The sequence below is a fragment of the Poecilia reticulata genome, linkage group LG15, assembly GCF_000633615.1.
Source record: "Poecilia reticulata strain Guanapo linkage group LG15, Guppy_female_1.0+MT, whole genome shotgun sequence".
NCBI lineage: Eukaryota > Metazoa > Chordata > Actinopteri > Cyprinodontiformes > Poeciliidae > Poecilia > Poecilia reticulata.
Genome location: NC_024345.1, coordinates 15,796,616 through 15,812,708, shown reverse-complemented (window position 1 = coordinate 15,812,708; position 16,093 = coordinate 15,796,616). Strand labels below are relative to the sequence as shown.

General features: G+C 39.7%; 1 protein-coding gene across 1 annotated transcript; it reads left to right on the top strand.

Annotated features, from left to right (window-relative positions):
• Positions 1–446: 446 nt before the first annotated feature.
• xpo5 (exportin 5) lies at positions 447–15,220 on the top strand. The gene is made up of 33 exons (XM_008429562.2): positions 447–671; positions 1,168–1,289; positions 1,370–1,442; positions 1,542–1,679; positions 2,632–2,814; positions 2,892–2,918; positions 2,999–3,184; positions 4,088–4,164; positions 4,252–4,296; positions 4,408–4,498; positions 4,616–4,699; positions 4,825–4,950; positions 5,096–5,186; positions 5,274–5,402; positions 5,620–5,735; positions 5,825–5,980; positions 6,203–6,244; positions 6,355–6,444; positions 6,534–6,733; positions 6,840–6,942; positions 7,057–7,238; positions 7,487–7,587; positions 7,686–7,782; positions 7,883–8,019; positions 8,135–8,232; positions 8,343–8,389; positions 8,591–8,700; positions 9,096–9,155; positions 9,239–9,333; positions 9,438–9,545; positions 10,061–10,198; positions 11,116–11,280; positions 11,503–15,220. Exons 1-33 carry the CDS (start codon positions 570–572, stop codon positions 11,647–11,649), a joined length of 3,666 nt encoding a protein of 1,221 aa, XP_008427784.1. The 5' UTR covers positions 447–569; the 3' UTR covers positions 11,650–15,220.
• Positions 15,221–16,093: the final 873 nt, after the last annotated feature.

Here is a 16,093-nt window from a genome sequence, read left to right as displayed (position 1 = left end):
ACTGACACTATCTTTAGTAGAAATAAGTAATTCCACAAATGAATGACAGCAATTTACTTAAAAATGTATGTGATTAAAATAAAAATAAATTAAGAAGTTAAATAATTAAATATATGAATTGATCAAATATATAATTTTGATTGAGGTACTTGCAATGACAGGGCTATAGAGGGGCAACATCAAAGAAATATGTAATTAGATAAAGAATAAAGACAAAGTGATTTCAATAAAACTAAAAAAATACATACAAATAAAATAATACATAAATAAAAAAATCTTATTTCTTAAATCTAAACAAAATGATCAAATTCATAATGAAACAACTAAACATGGATATCATAAATATAAAGAAGGAAAGTAGGACATAAAGAAGGAAAGAGGACTACAACTCCCAGAATTCCGCTTTAACGGCAAGCCAAGCGGCTCGAATTTACCCCAGCTTCGCTCTTCGCGCACGTTGGCCGACGTCGGTGTTTCCCTGCCTGCACGTTACCCACGGTAGAGCGGCGCTTTGCATAAGGGAGTTGCTTGCTTTCGTCTTAACGGTGTGACAGACGCTACCTGAAGTCATGGCTGAGCAGGTGGCCGCCATGTGTGATCAGCTTATAAAAGCCGTGATGGTGATGATGGACGCAGAAACCAGCCAGATTTACCGTCTGGAGGCCCTGAAGGTAGCACTATTACCAATTGCTAGCTAGTTAGCTTACCTTGTCATTTATTGTGACGAACAGGAGATTGTAATGATGTGACCGTAAACTATAAATAAACTGCTTCTATTATTCAGTACTTTTTTGTAACAGTTGCTTGGAAACGTCTTTTCAGTCGTACCGAATTAGATGTTAAAAAGTTAACATGTTGGGGAAGCTAGCCTAGTATGAATAAATGAATAGTTGACTCATGTTCACTCATTCACACGAATAACAAATTAGACCTTGGAACAAGGAAACGAAAACTTAATTTAATCAAATCAACTCTCCATGTGTTGTCCACCGATCATTTATTTATTAAATAGCTCGGACTTCTTTTATTCGCTTAGAGCGAGCTGTTGATTTTATGCCTAACACGTGTACCTGGCTGCATGTTCATTCAGGTGTAATTTAATTGCACTTTTAACATTTAGTTGGTATAAATTCGCTGTAAAGTAATCCGACGTATTTCTCTGAACAGTTTTGTGAAGAATTTAAAGAGACAAGCACCCTTTGTGTCCCATGTGGCCTTCGCTTAGCAGACAAAAGTCAGCCGGCTGTAGTCAGACACTTTGGCTTGCAGATACTGGAGCAGGTCATCAAGTAAGTCTACTACGTGGTACTTAAAATCATAATATGATAAAAGCAGTGTGGTGTGACGATCCATTTTATTTTTCTCCCAGGTTTCGATGGAACAACATGCAGCAGCAAGAAAAGGTCCAGCTGAAGGAGTGTGCCATGCAGCTGCTAGCAACTGTAGGTGTGAAAGTAAAAGGATAGTAAAATAACCACCTCATTTAGATCAGATGAACACCACCCAATTTGTGTTTGACGGCTGTCACCGTGTTTCATTAGGGCACCCATTCTATCCTGGAGGAAGAGAGCCACGTCAAAGATGCCCTATCTCGGATTGTGGTGGAAATGATTAAAAGAGAATGGCCTCAGCATTGGCCAGACATGCTGAAAGAGATGGAGTCTCTCTCTAGCCAAGGGGTGAGTGGCATAAACACTGCAGTAAGTGTAGCATGCTTCCTTATCCAGTGTCATTTTAGTTTGAATAGGGTTACGTAATGGTTTGCAAGCAAATATATTCCAGTTAGTCATACTCACCGCGCTTCACTACCCAAACATGAGCTCACTTTATTTGTTTAACAAATAAAGTGAGCTCAAAAAATTTTTCACTGACGTTATTGGCCATGTTTAAATCACACGTTTTATTATATTCACCAATACCTAGTAGGCTGTAGCTATGAAGTGAAAAGAAAGAATTGTACTTTAAAAAAATCTGAAAAGTGTAGCGTGCATTTACATTTATTCATTTTTAATATGACACTGTCATAAAGACTGCTGTTCTGAGAAGACTTCAGAGCTTTGTTAGGGGACACTAGTGAGCAAACGGTATCATAAAGACAAAAGGAACACAGCAGATGGGTAACGAAAGAAGTTTAAAGCAGGGTTGGGTTATAAAACAATATACTAGCTAATATACCAGCTTTAAACATGCCACAGAGTACTGCTTCATTTCCATCACATGCGAATGCAATAAGTGTGGCACAGTTGCAAGCCTACCCAGACATGAGAATCTGCCATAAAAACTGACTGGCTAGCCATAGAGATTATTACTAAGAGAGTTTAGTTATCACAAATCTGACCCATATAATATAGGAAAAGCTGCACTGTTGAAAGAAAGCTGTAAAATATCCTGTTATGCATATATTTGCTCTCACTTTGCAGCTGTGCACTATTTTGTTTTGGTCTATCTCATAAAATACATTGATGTTCGTGGCTATGACATGAGACTGTGTTCATCTTTTTTAATTTTTGTTCATGACGTTTCTAGAGTTCTTAAAGTAAAAGTTATGATAAATGACCCTCTTTTTTTCATTTTTGAGAAAATTAATAATTTCTTTATACTAAATGAAGTAAAAATGGATGTTTGTGGTAGGAGGCGCAGACCGAGCTGGTCATGCTGATCCTCTTGAGGCTGGCAGAGGACGTGATCACCTTCCAGACTTTGCCCTCACAGCGGCGTAGAGACATTCAACAGACACTCACCCAGAACATGGACAGCATCTTCAGTTTCTTGTTGGCCATTCTGCATATCAATGTTGAGGACTACCGCAAATTGGTCAGTAAAGCCTCGACTGGATTATTTTAGGTCTCCAAAAAGCAGCAGTTTTAAACAGTTTTGCTTTGTTTCTCCAGAAGGAGGAACCAGGACTTGAACTGAAGGTATTTACAAAAACCCCTCATTCATTTCCCACCTCGCAATGTACTCATTTGTCTATTTTTAACATTTTACCTGCACACAGGCCAAAGCTCACTGCAGAGTGGCCGTGGCCACGCTCAATACGCTCGCAGGCTACGTAGATTGGGTGACACTGGTGCACATCACTTCCAGGAACTGTCAGCTGCTGGAGATGCTGTGTCTGCTGCTGAGTGAACCCGAGCTGCAGCTAGAGGCTTCAGAGTGCCTGCTTATTGCTTTAAGCCGGAAGGTGAGTTGCGGAAAAACTGCCTGGAGATTCATCCGTTTTATTAGTCGTCCTTTATAATTTTCTTTATAAAGGACACCTTCGTAGTAATTCTGGCCAGCAGCCTTACAGTGTTTGACAACGATTTAAGATCGTTATTACTCTGAAAGACATTTGGTATTCCCTGATTTCATTTTTGAAACCAACTGGTTCTTCATAATAAATTGAAGGTTTGGGGAAAAAAACATTATATTGAGTAACAAAAACAATTAGCCCTGACAGATTCTCTGAAATCTAATAACAGGACATCCAAGTGGAGGAAAGTCCTGTTTATTTTAAAGGAGCGATTATTTTTCAGACTTTACAACATCCATTCGGGATTTTCCAACACAGAAATGTCTGCAAACAATTAATGCCTAATTTGACATGGAGAACAACAATAAGTTTATCAGGCTGCTAAAATAAAAATCATTCAGTCAGTAATATTTTATTCCTTTTTATTACTTGCCCGTACAGCTTCTGGTACAATTAGAGGAAAAAGTCACAGTACATCTTTCTAAAAGGAATATTAGACATTAATAATGTTGCTAATATGTGGGACCTTTTTCTTATGCCATAAAATTATGATGTCGTCTCTAAACACTGGAATGACGAGACGGTGAAAGAGATAGAAGTAGCTGAGACGCTTTGCATGCCTTGGTTTTACGAAGCAATACCTAATTATGAGCGCTTTCTGGAATTACACCAACACTGTTCCCAGTTTAGCAGAGTTTTTGATAGGAAACTGTTTGAAGGACCAGATTTAATTTGTTCTGCATCGCTGAACTCTTGCTCTTATTCAATAAGCTGAAAAGATATTTGTGTCATAACTTGCAATCAGGTGAACAAGTGGAACGTACTTATAGTTTTTATGGTGTTCTCCTGCAGGGCAAACTGGAGGAGAGGAAACCCTTCATGCTGCTGTTTAACGACGTGGCCATCGAGTACATCCTGTCCGCAGCCCAGTGAGTGAAGCCGCTGCTTCGTTCTCCCGATTATACTGAAGGCATCGTTTTATAACACATACTTTAATATCCTGTATCTGTGTCCAGATCCGCAGATGGTTTAGCGATATGTCCAAATTCCTCCAAACCACAGTGAGTTCTGTCACATGTCTATCCTTGTAAAAATAAAAAATGAGTCGGTTGTTTTTATTTACTCTTGACGTCAAGCTACAGTGTGCGTCACGGTGCTTGTTGCGCTTTCAGAGAAGTGGAGGTGGTGGAGCGGCGCTACGTTTTCCTGAAGCGGCTCTGTCAGGTCCTTTGCGCTCTAGGATTCCAGCTCTGCTCGTTAGTGGTGAGTTTTTCCCCCTGTGTGGTCACACATGTACGAGTGTTGTCCTCTCCGTTTAGCGTGCGCTTTGATCACACCGCCGTCTGAAATGATGCTCCCCCCCCCCCCGTCTCCCCACAGGGTCCGTGTTCAGAGGTTGAAGTTCCTCCAAATCTCAGCAAGTACACCGAAGCCTTATTAGCCTTTACTACACATTCCAGTCAGGTTAGTTACTGCTAATTATCGCAGGGCTAACGCTTGAATGTTGCTGAAATTTTCTTTTTAAAGGTTGTGCTTGAGCTGATGTGTTTTTGTTTTTGTTTCCCCCCCTCTCATTTTATATTCTGCAGTTTTTAAAATCTTGCACTGTGTCAACATGGGCCAGTTTGTTCAGACACGAGACTCTATCAAAAGTCCCTGTCGTTGTGGAGATGGCCCTCGAATACCTCAAAGTATCAACAACCAACCTTGTTAGGGTGAGAGTCTCCTTGTATGATCGTTCACAGGGCTGATGGAGAAAACGAACCACACAGTGGTCATATTGTGAGATATGTGTTAAAGTTGAAAGGATGACAATACTTTCTCACAGCATGGCGTAAAGTTTTATTTGTCTCCTTCCAGACTGGCTTTCCTTCTAAACAAGACAGCCCTAGTTGTGTGTACTCACGAATGGACTTCGACAGCGACGATGACTTCAACTCGTTCTTTTCCAGTAGGTTTTATCAACTCATTGTCTCGTAGGCTCCTTGATTTCGTTGTTGGTTTCCATGCCGTTTATTTCTTTTGCGTTGTCTTAAAGCTTATCGGTCGCAGCACGGCGACGTTTTGAGGACGCTAAGTCGTATCCTTCCGGTAGAAGCTTTCCACACCGCAGCAGAATGGCTCCGATTCCAGGTCGCCAGTCCGGTTGATCCTGGAGAAACAACGTGTAAGGGTTTGACTGTTTCCTTTTTTTGCTCAGAAAAACTTTGACTCTGTAATATCTGTAGCACCACAGCAAATGCAACATGCTGGTTGTTTTTTTTTATTTTTATACTTGTAGCCTTCATAAAGTCTCCTTTGAGGTCAAATTATAAGTCTGTGTCCTTATTTTCTTTCCACTAGTAGCTAACTCTTCTACTCTGAAAACTTTCTTTTGTCTCCAGCGAAGACTGCAGAGGGTCTGTGTTCCTTGATGTCTCCGTCCGTCCTTCAGTGGGATGCGCTGACTGTCTTCATGGAGTGTGTGATGCATCAGATCTTCAAAAGCATGGATGAGCAGGTGACTAAATGTTTATCACAGTACAGAAACAACAACAAAAAAGGGGGCAAACGTGATGTATTCTCACCGTTCTTCTACGACCTGCGCAGAAGTTGCCGATAGACCAGAGCATGGAGCTCCTGCAGGGCGTGCTGAACTACGAAACCAGAGACCCGCTCATCCTGTCCTGTGTGCTGAGCAACATTTCTGCCCTCTTTCCCTTCGTCACCCACAGGCCACAGTTCGTGCCACAGGTTCTCTACAAGGTTCGATTGAAAATTGGTCCGTTTGATCCAAACATGAAAAGAAGAAACTTTGTGTCCTTTTGAAATTTTTGATTTCCACTAAAGGATTTTTTTCAGTATTTTACACATAAACATTTCTATATATGTACCTTCGTCTACATTTACAGCTAATTTTACAATTCTCAAGCCACGCCTCTTTGTTCTTACTGATTACCTCTCGCTGTCTGTGTTTTGGCTCCACAGCTATTCAAAGCCGTCACGTTTCACATTGATTTGGAAAACAAGGTAAGTTGTTTTCACTTGGCAGGGTAATTTTTCATAATCTCTCTTATCTGAATTGTAAATGAAACATTCCAGCGATTTTTTTTTTTTTTTTTTTTTTTTTTTTTCCCCAGGCGCCCCGGAGTCGAGCCGTGAAGAATGTTCGGAGACACGCGTGCTCGGCTATCATCAAAATTTGCCGGGATTACCCGCAGTTTATCTTGGTAATTTATGTTTAATAAAACATAAAAAGTCAACCTGAGTCATCTTTTTTAACTTGTGCTGTTACCTTTTTTTTTTTTTTCTTCCGCAGCCTTGCTTCGACATGTTTTACAACCACGTCAAAGAGTTGTTTGCAAATGAAGCCTTGCTGACTTTCTTGGAGAAATGCTCCCAGATGGAAGCTCTGGTACTCATCAGTAACCAGTTTAAAGACTTTGACAAGCAAAAGGCTTTTCTAGATGAGCTAACGGCCCCAATAATCACACAGTGGACCTCTGAGGAGATGACAAGGTTGCTGTGATTTTTTTTATTTTATTTTTTTTATGTAAAATTCTGCACATTTTTCTTTTTGTTTTTAGAATTATTGAAACATGTTTGACTTTGACCTTTGTTTCAGCGTGCTTTGGGATCCTGTCAAGTTCCTGTCGTTTGTTGGAGCAGATGAAGTGTTCACAGAGCAAAGAGAAGCGAGAGATACAGCTGGACCTAACAGGGGTCAAGTAAGCGGAGTTTAAAAAAATACAAATACAGCTCTGCCCAACGTCGTTTACGCCTAGAAGGATGGTTGTTTTGTTTTTGATCCTCATCGATCACTCGCTTGTGTTTCCTCCTAGTTGAGCTTCTGTTTGTATGCGATGCTTGCCGTGGTGAAGCGTGCGCGATGGCCTGCGGACCTGGAAGAAGCGAGAGCCGGAGGATTCGTGGTGGGTGGCACACCTGCTGGAGCCCCCATCTACAGAAACCCCTGTGCGGCTCAGTTTCTGGCCTTCCTGCCCAACCTGCTGGCTCTAATAAGGTGCGCGTGCCAATGTGTGAATAACCTCAACAGCTCACCTTCACTGCGGATTTTTGATTAACCAGCTAAGTTGGACGGATGGAGTTTGTTTATGATATTAAGTTTTCTCACTTACAAAATTTATATTAAAAAGAAGAAAAAATATTTTGGAAATTACTTGACCAATATGTGATTGTCAGTAACATATGTTAATGATGTCCTCTTAATTCGTTTTATTGTAAAGCTTGTTTATTTAATGTTTTCTGCAGGACTCAGAACAGCTTGTTCATGCCAGAGAACGTGGCTCGTCTCAGTGAGACTTTCTCCAGAGCCTATGATGTGATGGACGGAGATAAACTCGTAATTCTTGGTAAGAAGAGCTGCCTCAATGTGTTAATTGTTTTTTTTTGTATGCCCTAAGTGAAGACTCATTCAAAAATATTAAGCCTCCTAAATGAATGTTTTCAGGTCTCCCACAGCCTCCTCTGGATATTTATGACGCTCCGGTGCATAAAAGCCTCTTGGATCGCATGCAGGGATTCTTTAACTCATTGTTCGAAAATTGGTATGGTTTGTTATCGCTATACAAACTGTTGCACGGTTTTATATTTTGTCTTGATGCCATCTCATCCTTACGCATTCTGCCTCCCGCCACCTCCCTGCAGCTTCCACATCCTGGGTAACGCGGGTCCGGCTCTGCTGCAGGACTTCTACACCGTGGAGAGTCTGGCTGAAGGAATCATCGGCTCTGCCTTTACTTCCCTCGACCACGTGCCTGACCACAGACTCCGCTCAATGATTCATATCCTTTGTCATTTAAAAAGAAAAAATTGTCTGAATGCGCTTTGTTTTATTTACACAAAAAGCAAAGCTCTTATTTTGTGCAGAAACACTGATTTGCCTTGACTGGTGTGTACGGCTGTTTTTGAAGCAGCTAGTGATCTCATGTCCTCCAGAGTATCACGACAGTCTGCTGCGCCCTCTGCTGGGGCCTTTGTTCACCTACATGCTGCAGGTCAGAACCCTGATTTTAAACTTAGTTTTTTTGTCTAATTTGGCATAAAATTTAGCTTTAAATATTTTCACAGCAACGTGTCCTGACGATGCTTTTGCTTTATATCGCAGAGACTAAACGTAAAGTGGCAGGTCATCAACCAGAGGACGTCCGTCAAGTAAGTTGCGGTAAAATGATGAGGCGGCAGGCAGCTGTCGGTCACGCTGTTGCAGCAGATGTTTGTTTAAATTAGGAGCAGCGGGTTATTTTCTGAAACTTGTGAATACGGTAGAGATTCATTTCAGCAAAGTCCTCATTTGGGCTCTAAATACGTAGGATCGGTGTTTTAATTTTCAAACTGACCTCTCTCTGTTCTCAGTGACGAGGATGAGGAGGAGCGGGCGGTCTACGAGGACTGCGCTGTGACTCAGGAGATGTTGGAGGAGCAGCTGGTTCGCCTGCTCACCAGGGAGGTTCTGGATCTGCTCAGTAAGTCCCACAAGTCACTGCTTTTGCTCGTATTTTACATTTAAAAAATAGTCATTATCTTGTTTCTTTTTAAAGAGCGCAATCATGATTATAAGGATCACCTCTATAGAGTTTCTTTTCACATGAAGCGACACCAGAAACTTCTTTGTGACATTCTTAGCACATTTTAAGACGCGCGTCACAAACCGGGTGTTATTTTGTCTCTGGTTGCGTCGCATCAAATTCCGCGGACTCGACGCTGCGCAGGTGTTTTGATCGCTCAGACACCAGAGAACATCACTTAGCTGGTTTCCTAGCTGGAAGATCACAACTGCCTGATCAGCATTTTCTCCAACCGAGTGGAACGTGAGTTATGACGGCTTCGTAACACCCATCTTCTTTCCTCTCTCTTTCAGATGTAAGCTGTATTTCCAGAAAAGGGCCTGAACCAGCAGCAATTAAGGAGGAAATCGATGGTAGAAGTGGAGTTATACTTTTCTTATCTCGAGTGAGGGGTTAAAAAAAATGTGATTGTTTTGCTAAAAATGTGCTCTCGCAGAGGAAGACGTGATGATGGAGTCGGTGCAGGTGGCGTCTTCCCCTCAACCCACAGAAGAGCTGAGTGAGCTTGGAAGATGCTTGATGAAACACGAGGTCAGTTTCAGATTTAAAAAAAACAAAACAAATCTAAGCCATGTTCACATTTAAATAGGGCTCCTAAACTTAATGTTTTGCTTTTTTTTTTCCCTCTTTCCCAGAGTGTGTATATGTCATTGCTGACCCTCTCGTTCACCTCACTGTCCTGGAAGGACACCACAAACTGCCACCGAACGGCGTCCATGGTCTGCTGGAACCTCCTGCGGCCGGTAGAGTCCAGACTGCAGCAGCTTTATTTATTTTGTTTTTCTTTTTAGGGTTTTATTGTATTTTTTTTGTCTTCAACTGAAACTACTTGTTGCAGCTCATGGTCCACGTCTTAAAAAAAAAATTTAGAATTTTTAAAACTTATATTCTGCATTTTCAAAACACAAAAGTCCCCAAAAACTAAGTGGTCTTTGAACAACATAAGGAAAAGCCAAGACTATACAGTCCTACAGACTATTTTGGGACAAAATGTTGTTGTAGCATAGATGTTTTGTTTTTTGTTGTTGTTGTTGTTTTTTTAATGACTGCATTATTCAGTTGCAGCGTTCTTGTCTGCCAATAGAAGCAGTTTTGGATGCATTTATGTTTCCGTTACCTCCTAGCAACAGTGCCAAAACTATTGTATTAAATTAAGCTGCAGCACTTCCATGATTCTGATAATAACTCCTTGTTTGGTGTACATGAGCCACATCTTCTTGCTTCAACCAGACTCCTCTTTATGACCGTTTCCCCCCAGGTTGTAGCAGGTAACCTCCTCCCTGAAGCGGTCACATGGTTCTACACCAGCGTTCTCAGAGCCCTGCAGGTTCACGGACAACATGAAGCCTGCAACACTCCCCTCTGTAACCTAGCAATGCTCATCTACGAAAACCTGGTGAGCCTAACGCCAATGCTCTTCATGCCTGTTTATAGGAATCATATTTACATGAGTTAACTTCTTTGACAGAAAGTCAGAAGTTTAGAGTAGTCGCAAGCTAGATTTGATATGAAAAGTTCGAGCCAGTCAAATCTATTTTTGTAAAGAGCATGACATTCAATATCAATTAAATCACCAATTATTTGTTTTCATTTAGTTTCCTATGAACCGTAAATAGCTGCCTAGTTGCTAGGGCTGCAACTAATAATTATTTTAGTAATCGGTTATTCTAATAGTTATACTGACGGTTATCATAAATTGGCACGTTTTGCTGATTTTTATTATTTCTTTTATCTACCAAAGCTTTTTTTATACAGTATTAGAAATACATAAAAAATGCAAAGAAACAAATAATTAAATGAGCTTTTTTTGTTTTAAATAAGAAAATAAACATTTTATTGGCTAAAATGCAGTAACATAGTGTTCCTCTAGTGCAGTGGTTCTTAACCTTTTTTGAGGTACTGAACCCCCCAGTTGCATATGCGCTTTCACCGAACCCTTCTTATCCCAAACCCCCGACACACAAAATACTTTGCGGTATTCTGATTTAGTAATGTAATTATATTAGCTGTGTTACCACCCCCACGCCACTAGAGGCAGTACCAACCCCGAAAAGATGCGACTAAGGAGCAGATTTAGACTATAGAATTTGGTAAAAACTGTGAGCTTTGTTGAAGTAATCAAAGACAAAAGTTCAAATTCTCCTTCAATCAGTGCTCCTCCGCAGCTCTGATTGGCTGAGCAATGTAACGTGATCCTCTGCAGCAAGTGACGGCAAAGCGGGGTGTCATCACGACTTTACACAAGTGTGTCTTTACCTCCGCGGCAGAGGCTCCTCTGAACCCCTGTCTCTGTTGTCTGTCCATCTGCGTTAGCGGCCTCGCTACGTGGAGCTGCGGGCAGTGATGACCCAAGTTCCAAACATCAGCATTGACGCTCTGGACCTCTACGATCAAAGGCTGGTGGATCCCAACGCCCAGAAGGCTGGAGAGAAGAAAAGGAGAGACCAGTTCAAGAAGCTCCTGGCAGGAACTATAGGGGTAATGCCACATTTAACCACTAGAGAGCAGCGCTTCACTTTTCAATCCTCGGTGTAAATTCTCGTCCTCCGACCCCACAGTGGAGATCAGCAGTGTGATTTTGACTGTGCTGTAAATCTTCTGTTCTCAGCAGCAGAAAATGTTCCCCCAGCTCAATGGTGCCAAACAATCTAATGAAAATGTTCTTGTTTTAACTTTTTTTTTTTCTTTTCTCCCCCACAGAAAGCTCTCTGCCAGCAGTTCAGGAAGGAGGTCCACATCCGCAACCTTCCGTCACTCTTCAAGAAGCCGAAGCCGGAAAAGGACATAGTGGAGACTGAACAACTGGGCCTTGAAGCTCTCTTCAGTCAGGAGAGCAACACGCTGTAGGGGGGAAAGGACTTCTTTACTGGCTGGAAACGTTTGTTGTGTGTTTTAACATCTCCACAACGCTCAGCTGTAGCCGCGTGGAGCTGCCCAACATATCTGTCAACTTGCTTTTCAGTGGGTCATCTCAGCAGGACTCGCACAAACACGCAATTTTCTTTTTGCGGCGGCAAACTATTTAACTTTGACACACAAATTAAACAGAAGTCCATATTGTCTGATGGGTTTTTCAGAGCACAGTAACAATTTTTTTTTTTAAAGAAGCCACAAATCTGACTTTATTTTTCTCTCTTTATTGCCACTTCTGGTTTTTTTTATCATTTTAACAAGCTAAAGCTACAAAACACTAAGAAGAGCTCCATTATGAGCTCAGCTGCAGCTTTTGTATTCAGGAAAAGGTGTTTAAAATCTTTCAATCCTCAAATAAGCAAAATCTGAAGTAGTTTGTTTCAGAGGGAGCTTTTTTTATGGCACACAGAGAGGAACAGATCTGTATTATGCGGTTTGCACAGAGCTGGGTGTGTTTGGTGTTAAAAACTAAGTATGTGAGCTTAGAGTTGGCAGATATGTTGTGGGGATTTATTCAATAAGGATTTATTCTAGGATAAAACTGAAGGGGGGGGAAGTAGTGCGTGGTTCTGGTGACGGGTGTTTCCTGTGACTGGATGAGCTTTAACACGGTTTCTGATTCTGAAGGAGTTTTATCAGTGGTACCTTAGGTTCAACGTTTCTTTGATAGGAAGAAAAAACTTTTAAGAAACTTTGAATAAACTGCTACAGTGTTGATTTTTTTTTTTTTTTTTTTTTACATTTTTTTTGGTTAAAGGTAAATATAACCTTGCATACAAGAAGAAGAAGCTGTTTAACACACATTGCCAGACAGCTAAGCTAACTTTGGTTATTCTAAACAACTTGAGCGATCCAACATTTATTTGGATTTGCGTGAAAAGTGCAGCGCACATACTCCACAGATATATGTGCCAAAACACTGACTGTAGGCTTCTAAGCAGACACTTCGGTCTGTGTATAATTTAACAATAAAACTATTTAAGGATCAGCAAATGTGTAGCTTATTCCAAGTACACATACCTATTTTTTCATTACCTGATCTTTTTTTTTTTTTTTTTTTTTACTTGATAATTTTTATGAACAGGCGCTATATTCCTTTGTTGTTTAAAGGATTGTTTTAACATGATTTATCGGGTCGCTGTTTGTTGCTGTTTTAGCAGATCATAATTCCCTTTTTTTCTCTTTTTTTTAAATTTTTTTTTATTGTTTTATATATGCAGACCAAAATATATGGCAGCTGTTTCAGCTTGAACCTCTTAAAATACACTTTGACTGGTCTACATATCAAATACTGTTTGACTGAAGAAATATTTCTCTCCCACAAATGAAAGGATTTACAGCTTTATATATATATATATACACACATATATATATATATATATATGTGTGTGTGTGAACAAATGGTCTTTTTTTTGGGAATGTCTGTTCAACACTAAGATTTTCTGTACAAAGACAAACACGGGAATTTTGAAAATGTTATGTGGTTTATATTTTTGCTATAGATTGGACATGTTTATTGTTAGAAATGTTTGTTTCTTTTCATTTAGACCCCAGTGACGCGTAGATGAGCTACATGGTGACATTAAACAAAACGATCTGCCTCATTTGGGTCTTTGCACATTGCTTGTTGTAAAAAAGGGGAAACAAGATTTTACATCTGCCATTTAGACAAACAATTCAGATTTTCTCTCATTGAAGACATGCAAGTCTTATATAGGTTTATAATTGAAAATCGTTGTAAATATTGTTGGTTAAAACAATCAACTTGAAACAAGTAAATTATCTGGACTTCGAAACCTTGAAATACCTACACCCTGCACTAATCCTTAAACCTCACCAATTTTTCCATTTTATCTTCTTTAGTGTGTAACTTTAGGTTTTAAAAGGTTTATTATATTGTAGAAGAAGTTTTCAATAAATGTTAAGTTTCACCTAAAAATGTTTACTGCTTTTGTGATGTAAATTTGTGACATTTAGATACAAGTAGCTTTAAGAAAAAGGCTTTGTAAAGGTGACACAGATGAACTGTCAGACTGGTTCGTCATAGTGAAATATGGAAATGAGGAAAAACTTTAAAAGCAGGTAAAACAATGAAGGAGGTTAATTAAGCAGAACATGCTTCTTGTGAAGAGCCATAAATCACTAAATAATCCAAGCCAACATGTAGTTGGATGTGTTGCCACATAAAATGTAGATCTGCACTTTGCGAGTTGTGCGTGGACAAAACACAACCGGAAGATGAGCTAAAGTTATGTCCAGATTTTAAAACGTTTTCCCAAACTGCAAAGATGCTCATATTGTTTTAGACAAACTGCGGTGCTTTTAATAATATGCCAGAGAAGGTGCAGAGAGAGACCGGAGTTTCCTTTGTGTGTGGAGCACAGAGTAATGTGGATGTGCTCGTCTTTTAACCTTTTGCTTCACACAGCTGACAGAAAGAAGGGTCAAACATTTTTCTATTGCTTTCAATAAAAGCAAGTTTTGTCTGGAAATATTTCTAGTCACTGAAAACTAAAGCACAAACTAAAGCAGCATAATTTGTTGCACCGATGGAGATAATTTTAAAACTACAGCTAATAAGGTGGAATGTCAGTTCACTCTCTTGACAGCTTGGTCTTCCTGATCAGGTCACTTTTTATTCTTGTTAGTCTGTAATAATAAAAAGTGTATTTTGTGCAAGAAGCAATCAAAAAACTACTGAATTTTCCAAAAGTTCTGTTATTGCTGTCTTCATCAAAATCTAAGTAAACACTACAACATAATTTGTTAGCAGCAGCAGGGGGAATAGTCGCTACTCTTCTTTTGAATAAAAGTAACTTGACCATGTTTCGCAAATTCTGCTGAGTAATTTTGTGCAAATGCTACGAAAGTGTATTTTTCTTCTAGTTAACTCGTCACGAGAACCTCAACCGGTGAATAGCAAGCTTAAGTTTAGATGACTGAAGTCTTACCAGCATGAAGTTTGGGCTAAGGTTGCTACTTGGAGCGGATAGCCCTAGAAAATGACTTCACCTGGGACATACCTACTGTGAAAACCCTTGAGAATTATTTCAACATTATTTTTTTTAAATAATGTTAACTTTGATTAGTTCTGTGTGAGATGAGGGCATGTTTTATACGCACAGCTACTGAACTGGTTTTCTCATGGCTCCATGTAAATAAAATAAACGTCTATAGTAATTATAATTGGCTTGTTGTTCCCAATTGAATTTCTGCTCAGGGCCTCATAAAGCCTTTGCTCAGTTCTGGGGCATAAAGATACATTTCCATGATCAGCCTTGTCACTTCTGTTATTTAAAATTGTATTAACTGTAAGTCAAGAAACTATTTTCTGACTTTTGTAGATCACAACATCTGCCTGACTTGAATGATGTGTTATTTTATTTTATTATTTTTTTATCCTTTGCATTTTGAAGACTGGGCAAGAAAAATTGGCTTGTGTCATTTTTTTAGATCTTGTAGAAGCAAGAATTAATGGATTACAAATAAAGAGCTATTTGACAGATTTTTCTCTGATGTATAATAAAAAAAAATACTTGCTATTTTTATTTCTCATGAATTGCTAGGTTGCCAATAATTGCTGTACATCATTTCTCAGCTGGGATCTTCTTTTTTTACCCCCACTGAATAAATATACAGAAGTTAAAGGTTAGATTGTTTCTCTGGGTGTATCGTGTGTATTCTACATCCTTTACGTTCTGTTTTTGATCAGTACATATTCAAGAATTTGCTGTTTTCATTTAATCAGGACTTGCTCAAACAAGTATTTGTCTTCCAATGCCTCCTCCCAAAAAGATTAAAAAGTGGAGTCTCTGGCTAAATTGGCACTGCTGGCCACCATGTAGGTGACATCCTAATACCGAATGAAAACCCACTTTGTGTCTGAAAGAAATTCTTTATTTTGTTGAACCACCTTTATGTGTGATTATGCCAAACATCGCTTCGTTTATTTCCCTTTCTCTAATCTGATTCTCTAATCAGTGTGGAAGAAGTTAAATCTTGACTCACGCGACAGCATGACCTTTTTTTTTTTTTTTTTTCTATCTCCAAATCAGACGCTCCCAACGCTTTGGGTCCTTTGTGCTCCCCTGCAAACTGGAGCTCTTTTAGTCTCAGTACTGAGTGGTTTTCTAAAGGCTGCACAGCTGTTTCCAAAGCTTCGAGGGTTTGGAAATATTCTTTCATTTCCTGCTGAACACAGCTGTAAGTTCTACTTTTAAAAGGACTTCAGTTTAATTCAATTGATCTTAGATCGCAGTCATTAGATCTCGGTTGCTTTGTTTGGTGGATGCAAGAAATTATTCTGACGCTTCCAAAAAATGAGTAAAGTCTCTTTTTCACACCAACAGGATGTGTGTTAGAACACGGTTACATAATG

Excerpts from the sequence above, each read along its gene's own strand:
- xpo5 (XM_008429562.2), top strand. The coding sequence starts at position 570 with ATGGCTGAGCAGGTGGCCGCCATGTGTGATCAGCTTATAAAAGCCGTG. Across the intron at positions 6,445-6,533 it reads ATTACCCGCAGTTTATCTTG|CCTTGCTTCGACATGTTTTA; the intron begins GTAATTTATGTT and ends TTTCTTCCGCAG. Across the intron at positions 8,020-8,134 it reads CAGACTCCGCTCAATGATTC|GGCTGTTTTTGAAGCAGCTA; the intron begins ATATCCTTTGTC and ends ACTGGTGTGTAC.